Source organism: Canis lupus, chromosome 26 (genome assembly GCF_048164855.1).
Source record: "Canis lupus baileyi chromosome 26, mCanLup2.hap1, whole genome shotgun sequence".
In the NCBI taxonomy this organism is placed as follows: Eukaryota; Metazoa; Chordata; class Mammalia; order Carnivora; family Canidae; genus Canis; species Canis lupus.
In genome coordinates this window covers 25,729,208-25,751,440 of record NC_132863.1, presented here as the reverse complement: position 1 = coordinate 25,751,440, position 22,233 = coordinate 25,729,208, and the positions used below count along the sequence as shown (strand labels likewise).

The 22,233-nt window shown below is 48.6% G+C and overlaps 1 protein-coding gene across 4 annotated transcripts in view; it reads left to right on the top strand.

Moving 5' to 3' along the window:
* PIGU (phosphatidylinositol glycan anchor biosynthesis class U) overlaps window positions 1–22,096 on the top strand; it is a 94,839-nt gene extending 72,743 nt beyond the window's left edge. For 3 of the 4 annotated variants that reach the window (XM_072800696.1, XM_072800697.1, XM_072800694.1), the window contains 3 exons: window positions 267–391; window positions 8,998–9,140; window positions 21,662–22,096. In XM_072800696.1, coding sequence (XP_072656797.1) covers window positions 267–391; window positions 8,998–9,140; window positions 21,662–21,775 — 382 coding nt within the window. In that variant the 3' untranslated portion in view covers window positions 21,776–22,096. Of the gene's footprint in view, window positions 1–266; window positions 392–8,286; window positions 8,363–8,997; window positions 9,141–21,661 lie in introns of all 4 variants that reach the window. The other variant, XM_072800695.1, reaches the window with a different exon arrangement.
* Window positions 22,097–22,233: the final 137 nt, after the last annotated feature.

The following is a 22,233-nucleotide window of genomic DNA, read 5'->3' as shown; positions in this document are numbered from 1 at the left end:
GGATGGGGGTTGGGGGGGACAAACTGTTTCTCTGGTGTTTACTGGGCCCTCTTCACCACCACCTCTGGACGTCTCTGAGTCCCTGCAGTTTTCTGCTGTGCTACTTGGTCTAGGCCCCCATGTCTTGTGGGCAACAGAGCCAGCCACTCCCTGAAGTCCCCTAGAGAGTATTTTTGGGTTCAAGGGATGGGGTTAGGAGTCTCTAGGGTGAGCCTGGTCCCTGACTGATGTCTCCCTCTCTGTCTGCCTGCCCCACCCCGCCCCAGGGAGCACCCTATCTTCTTCATGTTCATCCAGATTGCTATCATCTCCATCTTCAAGTCCTACCCAACGGTGGGGGATGTGGCCCTCTACATGGCCTTCTTCCCTGTGTGGAATCATCTCTACAGATGTGAGTACTCCTGCCTCTAAACCTCTGGTGGCAGATTTGTGTCAGCCTGGTCCCTGGATGAAACAGCCAAGGAAAAAGCAATTGATAGGCATTTGCTTGGCATCTGCTCTGCTAGCAGCACTGGGAGAGAGGCAGTGACCTGAGTGTGTGTCTGCTAGGCACTACAGACTAATGATGATAATAAAAATAAGCATTTTGGGGTGAATGGGTAGCTCAGTCTTTTAAGCAGCTGCCATCAGCTCAAGTCATGATCTCAGGGTCCTGGGATTAGGCCAGGTCAGCTCCCTGCTTAGCAGGGAGTCTGCCTTTCCCTCTCCCTCTGCCCTCCCCACTCCCTGCCCCTTGCTTGAGCTCATTCACTCTCTCTCAAATAAAAAAATAAAATATTTTAAAAAAAATAAAATAAGGATTTTTCTTAAAGATTTACTTATCTGAGAGAGTGAGAGTGGTGGGAGGGGCAGAGAGAGAATCTTAAGCAGACTCCCTGCTGAGTTCAGGGCCCAGGACATGGGGCTCTGCCCCATGACTCATGAGGTCACAACCTGAGCTGATTCCAAGAGTCTGACATTTAACTGATGGAGCCAACCAGGTGCCACAAAATAACCACCATTTTTTGAGGACTTACTCAGTAATTACCTTGCCACTGTGGTTTTAAGAATGTTCCATGCATTAGGTCATTTTACCTTCACACCAGCCTTGGTAGGAAAATACCACCATTTTCCAGATGAGAAAACTGAGGTACAGAAAGGTAGAGCCACTTGTTCAAGGTCACATGATAGGTAAGTAGAAGGGCTGGCTGTGAGCCTCCAGGTAATGCTGTCCAGTAGGACTTTCTGTGAAGATGGAAATGTCCTAGAGCTTCACAGTCCAATACAATAGTCACTGGTATGACTGAGAAACTCAATTTTTTTTTTTTTTGAGAAACTCAATTTTTAATGGAAATTTATTTAGATTTAAGAAGTCATACACACTAGACCTTGGGCTTTGAACTATTTCCCAACACTGCACCTAAATGTCTGTAGAAGACAGATGGCAGCATTAGGCATCTGCCTGCTCTGAAGACCGCTTCAGCTCTAACCATCCCCTCCTCAGAAGATGGCATACAGTGAGCTAGTTCTGCTTCCTAGGCCCCCAGTATCTTCCTCAGTTGGGCTCTTAGCCCTCTGTGAGCATTCTTTTCAGTGTTTGTGGGCTCCCTGAGATAGGCTTACAATTCATGTACCTCTGTGTACCCAGCACCCAGAATCAGACCTGACCCACAGCTCAGCAGGTGTTTCTGGATGGGTTTTTCAGCCTCCCTAATAAAGAGGCAGTGTTAGTGGCCCAGCCCCACTTGATTCTCTAAACTAAAATGGGAAAGGAGGGCACCCTGGGTGGCTCAGCGGTTTAGCGCCGCCTTCAGCCCAGGGCGTGATCCTGGGGACCCGGGATCGAGTCCCACATCGGGCTCCCCACATGGAGCCTGCTTCTCCCTCTGCCTGTGTCTCTGCTTCTCTGTCTCTGTCTCTCATGAATAAATAAATAAAATATTAAAAAAAAAAAATGGGAAAGGAGCTGTGGAATTTGCCTTGCCTACAGTTGGTGCCCAGCAAGATGTCAAGAATGAACTGGAGGAGGCAGGCTTCAGAGGAAGTAAATCTTTGTTATTGTTTGGGGCTGCCTGGGTGGCAACCAGGAAGTGAAACTGACCAGATGCTAGAAGGAAACCTACCTGTAAATCTGAGCAGAGGTAAACAACAGAGTGGGTGGGCCAAGCCTGGGCTGCCCTTGCAGGTGGTGGCCTGTGGGGCAGTAAGCAGTCCAGCCTGACTGGGAGAAGGAAGTGGTATCTTCTGCCTGTGACATCCTCATTGCAGAGTTAAGAATCACCCTGTCTGGGGATCCCTGGGTGGCTCAGCGGTTTAGCGCCTGCCTTTGGCCCGGGGCGTGATCCTGGAGTCCCGGGATTGAGTCCCACGTCAGGCTCCCTGCATGGAGCCTGCTTCTCCCTCCTCCTGTGTGTCTGCCTCTCTCTCTCTCTCTCTCTTTCTCTCTCTCTCTCTCTCTCTGTCTGTCTGCCAGCCATGAATAAATGAATAAATAAATCTTTAATAAAAAAAAAAGAATCACCCTGTCCAGCGGGCTGTCAACCTGGTGCCCCTCAGCAGAGTAGAGTGGTCATGAGGCCACCATACAAGTTGACATGCCCCAGATTGTGACTGAGTGGGTCTTGGGTGCATTGATCCTCTTTCCCCAAAAGTAGGGTCATTTTTTTATTAGCTATCTATCCCAAGGGACACCTTTTGCCCTTGGTTAATCTTTCATCCCGTATTACTGAACACAGTCTGGAGCCAGAAAGACTTGAATCTGGATCCTGGCTTTCCCATTTCTAGCTATTTTTAGGAAAAATCATCTAACCTTTCTGAGTCTCTTGGTTTTTAATCTGTCAAATGGGGAGAATATCTCCCATGGGTGTTTTAAGTTTGAGAAAGAAATATATGTAAAGAGCACTGCAGTTATCACCAGTAACAATCATGCAGGAGCACCTCCTGTATAGTTCCATGATCAAAGCTTCAGGCTAAGTAGTCAGAGTCCGTCAGAATCATTAGAATAAACATATTTTTCAAAACTTGAAATAAGCTATTTTTATGTCTTCTAGGGTTGAGACAGAGAAAATAAGGATGGGGTTTCCAGAAACCTAGATGATCTAATAGATACTTTAGCTGGCTGGTTGGGCAAGCAGTTTACAGTACAGCTTAATTGAAGATCCTGCACAGAGCATTGGCTGACCCCCTCGATCACCAGTTTCTATGGCAGAGAATACTCATGCTCAGGGTATCTGTTTGGGCCATGACAGCTGTGAGTCATTATATTCAGCCAGGAGCATCTCCAGCCTAGTCCTTTGGACCAATGGGTGGAGACTTTGAGAAGTCTCTAAGTCTAGGTTGGATATATTCAGACTTGTAATGTGGTTAAGAATTTAGTTTAAACATTAGTTGCCAGTGGGGACATGCCTGCTCACACATTCACCTTTTTGTTTTCCTGTCCTGGCCAATGGGGAGGAGAGGAGGTATGTGGGTGCTGCGTTGAGTGTAGGCCCCTGACGCTGGGACTCTGTGGGGCTTGGGGCCAGGATGAGTCATACAGACACACAATTGCGATGTTAGGGAGCAGCCTGCTGGTAGAGCCAGTGCTAGCCTGCAGTGGTCCAGCTGAAAGAGCCAGTTACCAGAGGCTGAATGTGTGTGTGTGTGTGTGTGTGTGTGTATGTTGTTTTGTTTTTATTGACTATTGTATGAAGATAAAAGAATACGGATGAAAAAACATACAAAGTATAGAGAATAATGATACAATAAGCACTTTTGAAGCTCCCAGGTCCCCTCTACACTCCTAGTAGGACTGGATTCTTCAAGTGGAATTTTATTTTATTTTTTAAGATTTATTTATTTGAGGAGTGCTGGAGTTACTCTGTCCGGTAAGCAGTTAACGTCAGCTCAGGTCATGATCTCAGGGTCCTAGGATGCAGCCCTGCACAGGGCTCCCCTGCTCAGCAGGGAGTCTGCCTCTCCCTCTGCCCCTCCCCACCATCACTCTGCCCTCTCACTCTGCGCTCGCTCTCTGAAATAAATAAATAAAATCTTTAAGAGATTAAATAAAATCTTTGAGAAAGGGAGAGAGAGAGTGAGCACTAGCGGTGGGTGTGGGGGCAGAGGGAGAAGCAGACTCCCTGCTGAGCCCGACATGGGGCTCCATCCCAGGACCCCGAGATCATGACCTGAACTGAAGGCAGCTGCTTAACTGGTGGAGCCTCCCAACCACCCTTAGAATTTTATTTCTGAATGCCTGAGGCTCAGAGAGGGAAGGTGACTCTCCTAAAGTTTTGGTTTGTCAGTAACAGAGGCAGAGACTAGATAGGCCACTAGTGGGAAATCTGATTCCCTCTGACCCAGTAAGTCTGATGAAGGGTGAACCTTTAGCCTCATTAGTCGCTGGTCATCTCTGACATCTCTGACACCCAGTGCCTGGAACAAGCTGTCCTGTGCCCCAGGTCCCCAGCACTGGACATTCGGGTGCACAGCTTTAATCCTCTGGCCTGCCAGCCAACAAGGGTGAGTAGCAGCTCCCTGTTCCTGCAAAGGTCACCACAGGCCAGAAGCCAACTGGATGCGAGTGATAGTTCCTCCGGGCACATGGGAATGCATCTTTGCAGCTGTCTGTAATTGCAGCCGGGAGCCACATAGGAGCCTCTCCCAGTCTCTATGCACTGTGTCACCTTCTTGTCACCCTGTCTGAAATCCAGAGTGGCTGGAGGTAAGGAACAGTGACCTACCTGGGCTGTCAGGCCACAGGGGTTTTGTTTAGGAATAATGTATATCTTTTTCAGCAAAATAATTTCCAAGGGATCAGAAAGAACTGCTAAGAGGGACATCTGACTTTTGGTTTCGGCTCAGGTCGTTATCTCAGGGTTGTGGTGACGAGCCCGGTGTTGGGCTCTCGGCTCAGCACAAAATCTGCTTAAGAGTCTCTGCCCCTCTACCCCCAGCCCTAAAATAAATAAATAAATCTTAAAAGAAAGAAAGCAGCACAGAAATGTAAACAGTGATGTGGGAGTAGAGAAATGGCAAATAGGATTGTTCTCTCTTGAGGTTGTAACATTGTTTAATAATAGTAACTCTCAATGTATATAGCCCTTTTCCCAGACTTCTTGTGCTGGGAGGAGGGAGGTTTCCCTACAAAGTCTCAGAAATGCTTGAGTCAGGGCTTTTCCTTCCCAGCTTTGAAAACCCAGAATTGTGGAAATTTCAGTTTAGAAAAGAAGACCCTACAAGCCCTCCAGGCCAGTGTTTCCAAATTGTGGGAGTTCACAGACCACTGACTTTTTAAAAAACTGGTGACAGAGTTGCTAACTTCTTATTTTGCTGAAGACATTAAAAAAGTCCATTGCAGGGCTCCTGGGTGGCTCAGTCGGTGAAGCGTCTGCCTTCAGCTCTGTGAAGCGTCTGCCTTCAGCTCACATCATGATCCCAGGGTCCTGGGGTTGAGCCCCATGTCAGGTGCCCTGCTCCGTGAGGAGCCCACTTCTCCCTCTGCCTGCCACTCTCCCTGCTGTGCTCTCTCTCTGTCAAATAAAATCTTTTTTAAAAGTCAATTGCCAGCTATTCATCTTCATTTCATAAAACAAAGGGCTTTTTAACAACAACAACAACCAGCAACAAAGAGACACCGGTAGGGCAGCCCGGGTGGCTTAGCGGTTTAGCATTCACCTGCCTTGGCCCAGGGTGTGATCCTGGAGACCACGCCAGGCTCCCTGCATGGAGCCTGCTTCTCCCTCTGCCTGTGTCTCTGCCTCTCTCTCTTTCTCTGTGTCTCTCATGAATAAATAAATGAAATCTTTATTTTTTTTTTAAGATTTATTTATTTTTATTTATGAGAGACACAGAGAGAGAAAGAAAGAGGCAGAGACACAGGCAGAGGGAGAAGCAGGCTCCATGCCGGGAGCCCGACGCGGGACTCGATCCCGGGACTCCAGGATTGCTCCCTGGGCCAAAGGCAGGCACCAAACCGCTGAGCCACCCAGAGATCCCCAATAAATGAAATCTTTAAAAAGAAAAGACACCTGTCATTTCTAATGAACCTTAAGTTCAAAGCATTCACCTTTATTTTATTATTTTTTTTAAGATTTCATTTATTTATTCACAAGAGACAGAGAGAGAGAGAGGCAGAGACACAGGCAGAGGGAGAAGCAGGCTCCACGCAGGGAGCCCGATGCAGGACTTGATCCCCGGACCCCAGGACCACGCCCTGGGCCAAAGGTGGCACTAAACCACTGAGCCACCCGGGCTGCCCAAAAGCATTCACCTTTAACAAGAACTCTGAACCACCTTGTTCTGACTATCGTCATCATGACCTAGAACAGTGAAATCTCTGTAGCAGACTGGTCTGGACCTTATATTTGCCCTGGGTCTGCAACTGTAATCCTGTGGTTTGAAGCCTTGGTTGCATATTAGAATCACCAGGGAAGCAGTTCCAAACATGGATGCCTAGCCTCCACCTCTCGAGACTCTGATTTACTTAGACCAGGTAGGGCTCCCCAGGTGATGTTATTTTGCAGCCAGAATTGAGAATTGCATGTGTAATCCAGTCCCCCTTCCGATGATGAATTCCTGGTGTAGCAGTTCTGCCAATTCTACCAAGTTTGCGTACAATCAAGACAAACAACCTTGATGTTCAGGAGGTTCCCTATTTTCCGAAATCTCCTCAAACTCTGATTTGGAAAAAGGGATTTCCCGAAGGTCAGAATCAGAAAGAGGAAGGGAGCTTCTGTCATTAAGTGCCTGCTGGGACCTAGATCCATTGGTAAGTTGTTTTTTTTAAGGCATTCTTTTCATTAGTTTATTTTAAATAATACTTATTAGTTTCTTTTAAAATACAATAAAATGGGCAGCCCAGGTGGCTCAGCGGTTTAGCGCTGCCTTCAGCCCAGGGCATGGTCCTGGAGACCTAGGATCAGGTCCCACGTTGGGCTCCCTGCATGGAGCCTGCTTCTCCCTCTGCCTGTGTCTCTGCCTCTCTCTGTGTGTCTCTCATGAATAAATAAATAAAATCTTTAATAAAATAAAAATAAAATACAATAAAGTATAAAGAAAAATAAGAATAGCATATAATCCTACTGTCAGATACCCCTTGAGTTTAAGGGGGGGTGGGAAAGCACAGTGTGATAGGCAGAATAATGCTCCCCTTCCCACAAAGACATCCACATCATCTCCAGAACATGTGAATATATTACTTTATGTGGCAAAACAATCTATTTTATTTTATTTTTATCTGAGAGAGAGACTGAGATAGAGCAAAAGCAGAGAGGAGGGAGAAGCAGGCTCTCAGTGGGAAGCCCAATGCAGGGCTCCATCCCAGGACTCTGGGACAATGACCTGAGCATTAGGCAGAAGCTTAACCAACTGCCTGGGTGGCACCCTGATGTGGCAAAAGGATTTAAAGTTAAAAATGTTCAGATGGGGAGATTAGCCTGGATGCTGCAGGTGGGCCCTTAAAAAGTAGAAGGGCTTGGAGGCAGGGTACATGTGGGAGATCTCTTCCACAGTTTTGCTGTGAACCTAAAACTGCTCTAAAAACTAAAGTCTGTTTTCTAAAAAAAAGTGGAAGGGAGAGCAAAGGGGAGGTCAGCATGCTGCGGCGTGGTCAAGACTTAGCCTGGTGTTGCTGGGGGGAGTCGAGAGGCAAGAACCCAGGCGGCCCCTCCTCCCAACAAAGGCAAGCAGACACCTCCCCTAGAGCCTCCCCAAAGAGCACACGGCCCTGCAGTACCTTGATTTTAGCCTACGAGACCCATCTTGGGCTTCTGACCTCCAAAACTATTAAATAAACCATATGCTGTTTAAGGCACTACGTTAGTGGTGATTTGTTACAGCAGACATAGAAAATACTCAGTAATATATCTGTGCCAGGTTTTTTTTTTTTTAAAGATTTATTTATTTATTCATGAGAGACACACAGAGAGAGGCAGAGTCACAGGCTCCTCACAGGAAGAAGCAGGAGAAACAGACTCCCCACAGGGAGCCCAATGCAGGACTCCATCCAGATACTGAGATCATGCCCTGAGCCCAAACCAGACACTCAATGGCTGAGCCACCCAGGTGCCCCAGCCTGTCATTTGTTTTTTGGGTTTTTTTTTTTTAAGATTTTATTTATTTATTCATGAGAGAGAGACAGGCAGAGGCATAGGCAGAGGGAGAAGCAGGCTCCATGCAGGGGAGCCCGATATGGAACTCGATCCTGGGACTCTGGGATCATGTCCTGAGCCGCAGGCAAACACTCAACCGCTGAGCCACCCGCGCATCCCGGCCTCTGTCTTTTAAGGCCAAGTTTGGGCCACACTGTCCTGTTCCTTCCCCCTCCAGCTGCACTCCACCTGCCTGCCAGTACCACTCTGTGTGTCAGGTCCTCTCTGGGACTTCTGGGAGAGCTTCCTACCTGGTGAGATTCCATAATCCCTCTAGGAGTGTGGGGTATGATGTTAGACAGGGAGCATGTCAAAAGAGATTTTCAAATCATCTAAGGAAAAATGAAGGACATTTGAAGAGAAAGGTGGGGAACCTAAGACATGAATTTTAAAAATTGGAAAACATTTTTCTAAGACCCAGGGCTATGACACCATAGACTCTGGGGCACGAGGAGGAGGTGCTCTAACCTCCATGGGTTTATCCTGCTGTTCCTGTCTGTGATCCCATGTGGACCAACAGCACTCTACTTGAGGAGTGTGGGGAAATTACCTTTGGACACTCTGAGATTGGGGAATAGAGGGCATTGTCATGCTGAAATGCTCCCCTTGCAGAGCCCAGAGGCCTTCACAGTGTTGCCAGACCCACAATGGGAGGTGCAGAGTCCAAACCTAGGACTTCCCACCAGTTTGGGCCATGGGAAGCCTTTGACTCAAGGATCTGAGGCTTGCCTCTTGGCACCCCCAGAGCCTCTGAATCTGGGAGGAGGATTTCTGCCTCTGAGCTACCCCAGGCTCTTCCTGGACCTCTTCATCCTGTGGGGCCATCCTCACAAGAAAAGGTACCAAGGAGAATCAGCATTTGGCTAACTGTGACCATCTGTCTTTGCAGTCCTGAGAAACATCTTTGTCCTCACCTGTATCATCATCGTCTGCTCCCTGCTCTTCCCTGTCCTGTGGCACCTCTGGATTTATGCAGGAAGTGCCAACTCTAATTTCTTTTATGCCATCACGCTGACCTTCAACGTTGGGCAGGTAAGAGTCAAGGGCTGCATGGGGACAGGGATTCATTTTGTAGCTTCAGACATTGAGGTTCTGTAAACTGGGCATTTGGACATGAGTGAGGGGACCATTCTTTCCCTGAAATAGCTCCTAGTCCAGTAGAGAAGATTAAAGAAGAGAGCAGTAGAAAGGCTGAATTTGGTCAGCATTTATTAGGCACTGTGTGGAGCCCTTGTCACACTGAATTCTCCCAGCAAGCCTGTGAGATAGTGCTATCGCTACTTGACAAACAGCAACCAAGGCTCACCTCACACAGGTTGTCTTCTTGCCCAAGGTCGTTGGAGGAGCCAAGAACCAAATTCAGGAAAGGCTTCATTTCTGAGCTACCCTCTTTCTATAACAGCACCTGGGCTGCATGGCACTATGGTGGGTGCAGTTGGTGGTGGGTGGAGGGTAGGAGGAGGGAGAGGAGAGACTTTCCAAACTGGGACAGCAGAAGCAGACGCAGGGAGATGAGAAATAGTTCAGTCTAGCTGTTGGATAAGTCAGGGCACATATCTCGGGGTTTGATTAGCGGATGAGAAAGCTGTAGGGGTCAGAGAATGAGAGGTACCAGCTAGGAGCTCTAATCTTCCCTTGACCCAGGAAAAGCCCCTCCCTTGGTACCACACAGCAGTGGTTCTCAGAATCAAGGTGAAGGGGAAGTTGTTAACGTAGATTCTCTATTTGTGTTTTAAATCCTGTAGTTGTGACTGTCACAATTACGTGGCTTTGATTGTCCAAGAAAACAAACGGAAAACCAGATTCCTGATCCCACTCCCAAGACTGTTGAGCCAATAGACAGGAAAACAGTCAGGAGTTTGTGTTTTAAAGTTTTCCTAGAGATTCTGCTGCAGGTGGTCTAGCAAACTTTCCTGAAGTTCCCTTAGGTCAGCTCCATCTTCCTTGTGTGAGGTCTTATGAGAATCAGTCGTACCATTTACCATTTCACTTGCCATTGGCACAGTCAGGCATTTCCTGTGCTTGATGGGAAGCCAGGCGAGCTGGAGAGACTAATGATGCCAGTGATAGTCCCCAGGGAGAGCCTTGCCTCCAAGGTTAGCTGCTAGGAAAGAAGAAGGGAGGAGTTTGGACTTTTGCAATGAGTGATGGGTCTGGTATTTCCTGCACGGACATTTCTGGACAATTAATGTCCAGCCTGGCTATTTATCTTGGTTTGTGAACAGCAGGAAGAGAGACGGAGGGCCCTGTAGCCTGGGTGGGACCATCCTGGAGTCTCTGTTCTGTCATGTTCAGGTTATTCATGGTGGATGCTCAGCCCCTCCCGTGTCCTCCGTAAACAGAAATGTGTAGGATTCAACTTAATATTTGAGAAACTCCAAAAGGTTGTTCTGGCCCTTCTGTCTTGCTGAAATCCTTTTAATTATCCTTTGAAAGTGATGGCTGGCATGTGAGGGCACTGGGCCCGCCCTGGGCCTCTGGGGAGCTTGGCAGACTCCACTGCAATAGTCCACAGCTTGTCGTCAGCTCATGAGTGTCAGGTGTGGATCAGGAATACAGTTGCAGTGATTATGAAGTATTCATGGAACTTGCCAGAGGACAGCTTTTTTCCCTGTGGCTGCCTTTAGGAGGGAAGGGTCTCTGTAAATGGTAGGGGAGATGTTTGCAAGAGCTCAGGGGCCATGGAAGGCAGAAGAGACAGAACTGTTGGAACACGGGGTTGCAGGTGGGAACAAAAGGCCAGGGGGGAGGGAGTGTCCTAGGTAGTGGCTGAGCTGCGTAGAAAAACCAGACTGAGCCCATGGCATTGTCTTTTGCCTTTTTCTTTTAACCTCTTTTTAAAATATACTTTTAATCAGATGAGTATTCATAATACATGAATTCATTAATAGTGCTGGGAAAAGAAATAAAACGAAATAGAAGCATTTGGAATGGTAAGGTCCACCAGGGTCCTCATCTCTTCTCACCCCAAGGCAGATGTCATGATTGAGATCGGTTTGGGGTGTCTTTGCAGATGCTCTCTATGCATTTACGACAGCTCTCAGTACATGTGCACACATACAGAACTTTTTTACTTATATAAAGGAAGGGCCTCCTACTCTAGGTACTGTTCTTTGTCTTGATGATCTCCTCTTCATAATGGCTCCAAGAACCTTTGGGCAGGAGGAACTTGATTTATTTGACTAGATAGGCCCATGCTGATGGACATTGAGGTTGCTTCTGGTTATTCTGCTATAAATGGAAGAGCCTTGGGCATCCCTCCACATAATCTCATACACACATGCCAGTGTTTTCTTAGGATAGTCTCCAGGTGGTGAGATTTACTGGGTCAGAGGACATGTGCATTATGCATTTAGGCAGATATTGCCACGTTGCCCTTCAGATAGATCATACCAACCTCCAGGCCTCCCAGCTGTGGTACAAGTACCTATAAGCTGGCAGTTTATGCAGACATCACACACCTGTGTCATCAGCCACCTTGGGTCTGGGCTCTTGAGTCAGACAACTTTGTCGGGTCAAATGTTTTCTGGAAAAAAAAAAGTGTTTTCTGGGACTGCTGGCTTTGTTTGGGCTTTGTGGCTGCTGCTGCCAGGTCATTAGAGGGACATGTCACATGGGGGCACTTACCAAGGCAATCACTCAAGTCCTATCACTGTCCTGGAGCACTGACTGAGGTAGGAAGAGCGCTCTTCCTAGAGGTTATACACCCCTGCCTTCAGGCTGTTGGGAGCCACAGAGTGCAAATATGAGACGGTTAGAATTTTAGTAACTCTTAAGTGCCCCCTCCTTTAAAAGGCCTTCCATGAAGTTCCCCTGCTCCACTGTTTCCTTCTTAACCTGTTTCCTTCCTAGCACTTACCCAATTTGTAATGTTATATTATTTACTTGTTTCTCTCTCTGCCTCCCCCACTAGCCTGTGCACCTCATGCAAGCAGAGATCTGCCTGTCCTTCCCACTTTAGGGTCCCCAGCTACCAGCTTTGTGCTTGGCATAGAGCAGTTGTTTAGCAAACGGTTGCTGAATGAATGAACCAAAGATAGCCAGGGAGAACATGACGTGATTAATGGCCAAGTGTGCAGAGTAACCACTGGAGGAATCTAGTGGGAACAAGATCACCTTTCTTGTTGTGGGTGGTCTGGGAAAGCCCTGGGGAGGAAGAAGTAGCAGCTGGGCCTGGAGAGCGAGAGATCTGGGAGGTGGGCAGGTTGGGGGCCAAGTCACCCCCACCAGCCAAGGTTAGTAAGCAGCTCTGTCCCAGCCCTTCTCCCACTTCTGTCAGAACCTGGTCTCTCTGGCTGTTGAAGCCCCTACCTGTCCTCCACAGATCAAGCCAGCCCCTGCTTCTATCTGACCTACAATCAGTGCTTCCATTGAGATGTGTGGCCTTTGGGGACATGTCTTCAGTCCTACAGCTGGCATTTCTCAGCTTTTCTAGCTGGGATGATGCCTTAAAATCCCCTGGTCTTCCCTATCCCCTCCCTGAGCAAGACAGACCAGAGCTGTCCTGGGAACCAGAGAAGTATGGATTTTCAGCAGGCATCCAGAACGTGGTCTGGTGTTGGTGAGTGCTGAATGTGGAGAACATCTTGACCCACAGATTTGAAGTCCTGCTCTGTTTGAGTTGGTCAGTGCCACTTTGTTATATGACAAGCTATTGGTAAATTCTTAGTTACACTGGCAGGTAAACCAGTGACTTAGGCTTCATCCTTTCCCCTGGGGCCATTAAGTAGTTTTCAGCATGTGGCATGGATCATTTGTTAATTATAATTGGGCCTCAGAGTCAGTAACCAGGAAATGACCACAGTAAAACATCCATAGGGCTCGGGGGGTGGGGGGCAGGAGAGTGGGAAAGAAAGGCTAGGGAGGAGAATTTTTTTTTTAAGATTTTATTTATTTATTCATTCATGAAAGACACACAGAGAGAAAAGTGGCAGAGATACAGGCAGAGGGAGAAACAGGCCCCATGCAGGGAGCCCAATGTGGGACTCCATCCCTGGTCTCCAGGATCACGCCCTGGTCCAAAGGTGGCGCTAAACCGCTGAGCCACCCGGGCTGCTGCCGAGAAGGAGGAATTGAGATAGATTGGTTGGTTTTACTTCCTCACTGTGTGACCTTCAGCAAGTGACTTCTCTGGGTTGTAGTTTTCTTGAAACCAGGATACCCCAGCCTCCCTGGGTGTTGAGAGGACTGGGCCTGTGTGGGTCCTGTTACCATTATTCATATGTTGGTGTGAGAAGTAGCACCAGTGATCTGCTCTTCAGATAGCCAGAGCAAATACCCAGGGAAACATTTAGACCAATAAACTGAATGAAGAAGAACAAATGTCTTCTTCTTTTTTTTTTTTTTAAACTCTTTTTCTCCCGCAGGTCAGTGACCACCAGCAGAAGAAAATTAGTTGTCAAAGATTTTACATATAAACCAAAAGTAATATGTTTAGGGACACCTTGGTGGCTCAGTCAGTTAAGTGTCTGACTCTCAATCTCAGCTCAGGTTTTGATCTCAGGGCCATGAGTTCAAGCCCCACATTGGGCTCCATGCTGGGTGTGGAGCCTATTTAACAAAACAACAAAAAAAAAGTGTTTAAATTTAGTTTTTTTTAAAGAGTAAGATTAAACATTACCCTCACCCCAATTCATCTTAGAAACAGGGAACATGGGATCCCTGGGTGGCGCAGCGGTTTAGCGCCTGCCTTTGGCCCAGGGCGTGATCCTGGAGACCCGGGATCGAGTCCCACGTCGGCTCCCTGCGTGGGGCCTGCTTCTCCCTCTGCCTGTGTCTCTGCCTCTCTCTCTCTCTATCATAAATAAATAAATAAAAATTAAAAAAAAAAAAAAAGAAACAGGGAACATGAGGAAATCTCTCCCTAAAATTATAATTAATAGCGACTCATGTTTAAAGAGTGCCTACTAGGGCCCAGGCCCATATGATCCCTTTAATCTTCTGGATCATGTGCTTGTGTGGCATTCTGAACCTTTCCTTGTATATTCACGTATACTTTTGTGCTCCTAGAGAAGAATTTTATTTGTGTGTGTGTTTTATTGTTGGCATCATGATGAAACATCATGATGATTGGAACATCATGATTTACTAAAACATCTTGGTGATTTTTCCTTGTTTGTGTAAGAAGGAAGCTCTTCATGAGTTGACACAGTTGCTTCCCTCCTGACAGCCCTATAAGCTGTTTTCCCTTGTTTTTTATAATAAGGAATTCACTTAGTCTTTGCACAGCCCTTTGAAGGAGGCACTAGGATGCTGCTCTCCTGGTACCAATGAAGAAGCAGAGATTTGGAAGTCCCCAAACCTAAGGGGTATGTTTATTCATGCTCTTGTTTCTCATGTCCTCTCGCTAGACCCAAGGTTCCATGAGGGCAGCCCCAGGTCTGTCTTGCTCAGGACCATATTCCCAGCACCAAGAATATTCAGTGACTGTTCATTGAAGAATAAACAGAATAAGCTGGGATCCAAAACCACATTTTATGACCAGTGATCCCATATAATCCTGTATACCCTAACCTCCCAGTTCTAGCATCTGTTTAGGACAGAGCTGGGCCTGTGGCAGGTTCTGCTGGATTCCTAGGGAGCCAGAGCCCACTTCCGTTTTCCTCTGTGGCTGACCCTGAGAGCCCCATTCCTATTCTATGTCCGTGTCCAAAACAGATTACCCACTGTCCAAAACAGTGTCCCAGCTGGTCTGTAAATACTCCATGAGCTGCTGCCTCATCACTGTGAGGTGCTGAGTCCAAACCTTTCCCCTTGTAGTGTAGACCCTGTAGCTGGCCTTGATTTGGCCATTCTGCTCTCTGTCTCCAGGGAGATCTGGAGCCCTGGGTCTAGACACTAGCCCTCTTGTGTTGAGTCCTGCTCAGGACTTGTGTATTTACTCCACAAATGAAAGCACAATCCTATCTCCTGGAATTACCTCTCAGTTGGTCTGGCGTGTCATTCTGGGGAATGGGACCACGAGGAAATAAGTTTTGGGGGACATGTTAGGTTGATCATCAGTGGTTGAATGGTAACCCCCATTTGTGGACAGCCGGGGCCCATTTCAAATTGAATTCCATGGGTTTGTGTGGTCCTAATGGCAAGATCCCAGGTCTGTGTGTGGGTAGAAGTGTTCCTCCTGACAAGAGGGGCCTGTGGCCCAGGCTGGAGCCCTTGCCCTCGCCCAGTGGGGTGTGTTTTGCTTTCCTCACTGGTGACATTTTGCTAGGTCTTCGTTCATTCCTTTGTCCTCAAACTTTTAGCTTAGTACTCAGCATCCCAAGCGTGGCTCTCACAGGCCCTTCCCTATCTACAACAAGAGTGACAGGAAAAGCCTGAGCTAAATATAGGGGGGCAAGGCCAGCAGAAAGCCTGGGCTTTGGAGGCCTGGCCTTTGCAGTGACTCCGAGCTCCATCTGTCCTGGCTCACTGGCCTTAGGCAAGTCCTTGGGCCTAATTAATTTATTTGCATTATTGGGTGCCTGCTATGTGCTAGGCACTCTGCTAGCAGAATGTGAATGAGACACAGCGCTGCTTCCTAGGAGTCCAAGGTCTGAGGGAAAGAAAGAAAACAAACCAGGCAGGGCCAGGGCAGCCTGGTGGTGCTATGAATGGAGTAAAAAGGCTGGGATGTGGGATCCCTGGGTGGCGCAGCGGTTTGGTGCCTGCCTTTGGCCCAGGGCGCGATCCTGGAGACCCGGGATCGAATCCCACGTCGGGCTCCTGGTGCATGGAGCCTGCTTCTCCCTCTGCCTGTGTCTCTGCCTCTCTCTCTCTCTGTGACTATCATAAATAAAAAAAAAAAAAAAAAAGGCTGGGATGTGTAAGGAAGCTTCTGTGGGAAGCAGCCCATACATGGGGCAGGGGTGGGTAGCAGCTAACCAGGCTCTCTGTGGTGGGACCTGTGGGGAAGAGAGTGTAAGTGAGCGAGTGCAGAAGGCCATCCTGCAATAGCATGAGCCTTGTCAGGCTGAGGACCAGGCTGAGCCTGTGGGTTTTGGCTGAAGATAACTGTGATCCCACTCCTGCTTGGAAAACCTCACCATGCAAGGAGGGTAAGAGGTGAGGGGTGTGAGCCAGAATCTGGAGCATGGGGAGGCTGTTGAAACCTGGCAAGTGGTGATAGCAGCCCCCGTTTCTTCCGCCTAGGATGGCTGTGAGGACTCAGGCGTTGGGGGGGGGGGAGCTTTTGTGAATTGAAAAGTGCCACATAGATGACAATTACCATCATACTGACTTTAATCTTGGTTGTGACCTTCCAGGGGTCCAGTGATTTTTTTCCATTATTTTGTATCTTTAGAGCTAGAGGGTAGAGCTCTGTTTCTCCACCATTACCTTCTGCATGTGTCCATTCAGGCCTGAGTAGGGTCCATGCCAAAGCCCATCCAGCTCCACAAGTCAATCGTCAGCCCCCTCCTGCTCCCACATTCTGAGATCTGAGGCAGCCTGGGCAGAGGGAGCTGTGCTTTGATTGCCCATGGTGACAACCACATGAGCTCCCCAAGTGCGGGTTGGCTGTCAAGTGTCAGCATCTCCAGCCCAATCAAGAGACCTGGGGAACTGGGACATGCCTATGGTGACAGCACCTGCTTCTCTGGGAAGCTGTAGCCAAGGGGCCTTGCTGGTTGAGACTGCTGTTCTGAGCCCCCGGCTTCTAGACCCACTGAATTAACAGCCTTCACTGGTTCAGATGTCTTTGATACTTATTTTGCCTTTTACCCAAAAATCTCTATCTTCTTGGCCAAGTGACAGGGCTGGGACTTGGGAGCACAGCCTCAACAGGGGTGTTAGTGTAGACCACGGTTACTGTGAGCTCATAACAGGACCCACATGTATGGGTGCAGTCCTTTCACCCCTCCCAGAATCCTTAACTGGGAGGAGACGTGGGGGCAATGGAGAAGAACTAGGATTTGGGCTTCAGGCAGCACTAGCATTGCAGCCTAAAGTTTCCCTAACCCCCGTGTGACCCTGGGGAAGACCCTTGACCTTGGAGTTTGCTCATTTGTAAGTGGGGCTTATAAGCCCTACCCCAGAATGTTGTGAAGATTCAATGACAATGATAATGGGGTTTTTTTTGTAATTGAGGCATAGCTGACAACACAGTGTGACATTGGTTTCAGGTATACAACTTACTGATTCCACAACTCTTATGCTGTGCTTACCACAAGTGTAGCTGCCCTCTGTCCCCTGCAACACTGTTACAGTACCATTGCCTGTATTCTCTGCACTGTACCTTCCATCCCCCTTGTTCATAACGGGAAGCCTGTACTTCCCACTCTCCTTTACCCATTTTGCCCACCCTAATGATGCTCTTTTGGTAAAGGGCCTGGCCCAGGGCAGCTACCTGGGAGTTGTTGGTTTCCCCCTCTCTCCACTCTCCTCTCCTGTAGTAGAGCATGTTCTGTCCATTTTACTCTACATGTGAAGCACCGCTCCCTGTCCCTGGCCATCCTTTTATCAACTGCCTCATTAAATCTTCATTGTGGCCCAGAAGGTAGTCCTGCAACCCTCCTGGCTACTAGTGGGAGAAATGTGGTCTTGACTGAGCCCTCACTGTGGTAACACTGAGAGGGTGGGGACCAGCAGACCTCTCCCAGAGCACCAGCCCTTTCCTGGGCCTGGGGTCACAGAGCTGGAGCAGATGCCACCCCATTTGGTTGTGACTTCATCCCAGGGGTGACATAACTGAGCATGAGGTTAGGGAAGACTCTAGGGCAGGAGATGCAGATGATGCCTCTCTAGGGCTAAGTAGGAGCCCTTTGTGGGAAGGGCCATTCCAGCTACCGAGCTGAGCATGAGCAAAGGCGGTGGGATGTGGCCACGTGCTGTTTGCAGGAACAGGCTGTGTTCAGGGCTCCTGGGGTGTGTGGATGTGGTGCAGGGCAGAGTGGGGCACTAGACACTTCTGAGCAGGCAAGTGAAGGATTCATGTGTGTTTGTGTGTGTGTGAGAGAGACTGAGAGAGAGAGAGAGACCCTGAGAGACTGCCAGAGAGACAGACAGACACCGAGAGATTAAGAGGGGCCAGGAGGGGGACACCTGGGTGGCTCAGTGGTTGAGTGTCTGCCTTCAGGTTGTGATCCTAGGGTCCTGGACCAAGTCCCGCATTGCGCTCCCCACAGGCAGCCTGCTTCTCCCTCTGCCTATGTCTCTGCCTCTCTCTTTGTGTCTCTCATGAGTAAATAAATAAAATCTTAAAAAAAAAAAAAAAAAAAGAGCCAGGATGATACAGGAGGCCTTCCATCAAGGGGTGGCAACAGGAGGAGACAAGGAGACTGAGTTGGAAGTCTGAAGAAGGAGATTAGCAGAACGTGGTGGTTGATTGCAGGAGAGATGAGTCCAGCCATTGTCCTGAGGGCAGCTCTAAAAAATGGGCTGCTCTGCAGGTCTCTGAAAACACAGAGGAACTGAGCAAGGGCTAGGGGAACCACCATTGTGAGTAAACTGGTTTATAACTCACTTTTCAAATAAGGAAAATGCAGCTTAGGGTAGGGAAAGTGACTTACATAGGGCCACACAGCCACTAACTCGCCCATGCTCTTTCTACTGTTCCTTGCCTAACTTCCACTGCCCAGACTGGGCAGAAGGGCTCTTGGTCTGCAGCTGCTGTGTGGCCTGAATCCCATGGCCTCTGGGAAATCCCTTCTCCTCAGCCCAAATGGAAAGCTTCAAGGTCAGAAGAGGTTGCCTCGGCCAGCCTACTACCATCTGGGGGCATCTCTCTGAAAAAGCCAAGCCTCCAGGCCAGCCTGGTGTCCACAAGATGCCTTCTCTGTGGAGGCAGGGGCAGGACACCCAATCAGGACTAGTGACCTTTGGTTCCAGATAGACCAAGCCAGCACACAGGGCTCTTTCCCTCCATGCCACCCTCTCCTGACACTTTATCATAAAAATTTTCACAGACACAGCAAAGTTGAAAAATTTAACATTGAACACCCAGGACCCAAGCCAGCAGACCACATTACATTTAAGTGTCCTGTCTCCCCGATGTTCTGTGCCCCCTTTCTCACTCTGTCCTAATTTCTCATGACCTGGACAGTCTTGAGGAGCACTGGCCAGGTATCCTGTAGAGTGTCCCTCCTTTGGGTTTGTCCCATACTTTTCTATAAGACTGGGGTTTGGAAAAAAATTAAAAAAATAAAAAAAAAAAGACTGGGGTTTGGATTTTTTGAATGCTCAGCCAGTACATGCTAGCCACCTGATTTCATGCTGTTACCCTTCATCATTTGTTCAAGACCATGTTTGTGGGACTTCTCCAGTAAAGAACTATTTTCTCCTTCCCTGCTCTGTTCTTTGGAAATGAGTTACCAAGTCTGGCCCACTCAGGCAGGGGTAGGGGGCAGACAAGAATTAGGTTCAAAAAAAAAAAAGAATTAGGTTCCATCTCCTGGAGGAGGGCATGTCTGCATAAGTTATTTGGAATTCCTCTGTAAGGATTCCAAAAGGAATCCTCTCATTTATTTATTTATTCAGTCATTTATTGGCTGGTTGCTTTTAATTGATTTTTTAGTCAATGATATATGCATACATAATTTGCAATATTAAGGATTATAAGGAAAAAGAATAGCTCTCTAAGGCCTTAGATATTTGTTTTGGTTCTTCTAAATAACGTGTGCTAAAAAAAAAAAAAAAAAGTGTGCTCTACTGTTTGTATCTCTTCATTTTTTTCCATTTTATATTGGATTGAACTATATGAACTTTCCAATACTCAACCATTTTTGATCTGCAAAAATGCCCGTTTTATATGGTTCAACCTAATCCCTAGTATTTTGATTTTCTAATCCTTGTGCAGCTGATTGTGTATGACACTGAAGTCGGTCCATTTTGTTTTATTGTGAATTGTGACTTTGCATTTCACCCTCACCAGACCTGGCTTGGGGGTTAGCCCCCACCAGCTCAGCCACAGCTTCAGGCTTCCCATCCCCAGACCGGACACCTCGGGTCTGGGTGAAAAAGGGGCTACAGGCTATGAGGTCAGCCTTTGCTGTGGTAACTGACCCCGCAGGCGGCTGTAAGGAAAGGCCTCGGGCCCTGGGCTATCTGCTCCACTGATAGCCTCTGCTGCAAGTTCTCTGCCCTGTGGCAGACTGGACTCCAGGTGCCTCACTTTGCAGGGTCCTGGCCACTAGGCCAGCTCTCCTGGCATAGTCTTAGGCCAACTACTGGACACTCTGTGCCTCAGTTTCCTCATCTATTAGATAGAGGCCAGCCCTGGCGTTTGTCCTTAGCTCTTGTTTCAAGCCCCTCCATGTTCTTTTTGCCCACAGCATGAGGCTGCCCAGGACAGGGGTTTCTGAGGATCAGAGGCCAAGATCCCAGACTCAACTCAACCTCTGACCTGCTCTGTAGGCTCTAGCCAGGTGCTCCCCACCACTGCTCTGGGCTTCCATCTTCTCATCTGTGCAACAGGTGGTTGGGGCTGATGGTCTAAGAGGCCTCTAAGTGGCTGAGACCTGGGGTTGTGAGCCCCTCCTGCCCCAGGTACTGGAGGTCTTAGCATGTGATGGGATTATAAAATGGCGCAAGTCCTTGTTCAGCTCTGGGCCTCTGTGATAGGGATGGTAGCCTGAGCTTCTAGGGCCTTTTTGATTCTGTGGCCCATATAGGAAAGGCAGACTGAGCTGGGCATGAATACCAGAGTGTCAGAACCCCTTGGGGACCCTTCCCAGTCCAGGGGAGGAGCCACAGTTATCAGGCAGTCATGCAGATGAAAGAAAAACTAATTTAAGATTAATGGGGTTAAGACCCAACCTGGGGGGTATGGGAGGGCTTCTCTAAGGAAATGATCCTTTCTGAGACCTAAAGGGTAAGCAGATGGTGACTGGATGAAAGGGAAGAGAACATTCCAGGCAGAAGGAACAGCAGAGATCCTGCAGCAGGAGGAAAGAGGCCAGTGTGACTGGAGCTGAGTGAGGTGGAGCAGGAGAGAGGGTGAGGCATGCACATGGATAGGGACCAGGCCCAAGGCCTCAGAGCCTCAAAGGAGTTTGATATTCACCCTAAGAGCCTTAGGAAGCCTTTAGAGGACCTTTCAGGTAGGAACATGACCAGATTTGTTCTGAAAAGCAATCTCTGGCTGCTAAGTAGAATGGACTGGGGTTGGGAGGCTTGGGACCAGGGAACACAGAGAAGAGACTGCTGCTGTTTAGATGGCAGTGATTTTGTTCAGGGTGGTAGCTGTAAGGACAAGTAGAAATGGGTGAATTTGAGAGCATTTGGGAGATAGAACTGGCAGGTGAAGTATCAGGTGATTCTGTGGCCTCAGCACCTGGAAGGAAGATGGGGGGTATGGGTTCACAGTGGGAGAAGTAACTTTGACAGAGACTCAGCTGTACTGTGGAGGGGCCTCTGGTTGCAGAGGTCACATTCTGGAGTTCAGAGGCCAGACCTAGGGATGGTGGCATAAACCCACAGGGGTGGGATGGATTGGGGCGACTTCTGAAGTGCAAGACCTTGCAGTGTGGGTAAGGGGTGCCTGAGCAGGGTCTCCCCCACACCTGCCCAGCCCCTCAGTGACCCAAGGTTCAGGGGGAGGTTCCTTAGAGCTTCTGACACCTTCTCTCTCCCCCCAGATCCTGCTCATCTCTGATTACTTCTATGCCTTCCTGCGGCGGGAGTACTACCTCACACATGGTCTCTACTTGACTGCCAAGGACGGCACAGAGGCCATGCTTGTGCTCAAGTAGGCCTGGCTGGGCACAGGGCTGCATGGACTTCAGGGGGTCAAAGGGCCAGAGGCTGGGCCCAGCCCTCTAGCCAGAGTTCCCAGCAGAGGAGTCCTCAGGCAAATGAGGTTCGAGTCCAGGGTTACAAATCTCTGGCACCAGAGGGGAGCCATGGCTGGCAGCAAGGCCTGTGGGGAATAGCCAGGAGCAACTCCACTTGGACCCCCACTTTTTGGCTCTGCATACCAGGGAACCCCCTCCATGCTGGAAAGGGGAAGAAGCAGGTGAGCAGGATTTGTTAGGTTGTGGCTACTTAATAAATCTTTTTTGTTATGAAATCTATCCTGGGCCCACACTGAACTCCTGGAAAGGGTGGGCTTGGCCCCTTATATCACCACGGTATACCACACACTGGTGCGAGTTTCCAGAATGAGCCCCAAGTCCACAGCACACAAAGCTGTTCCTAGTGAGCTGAAACT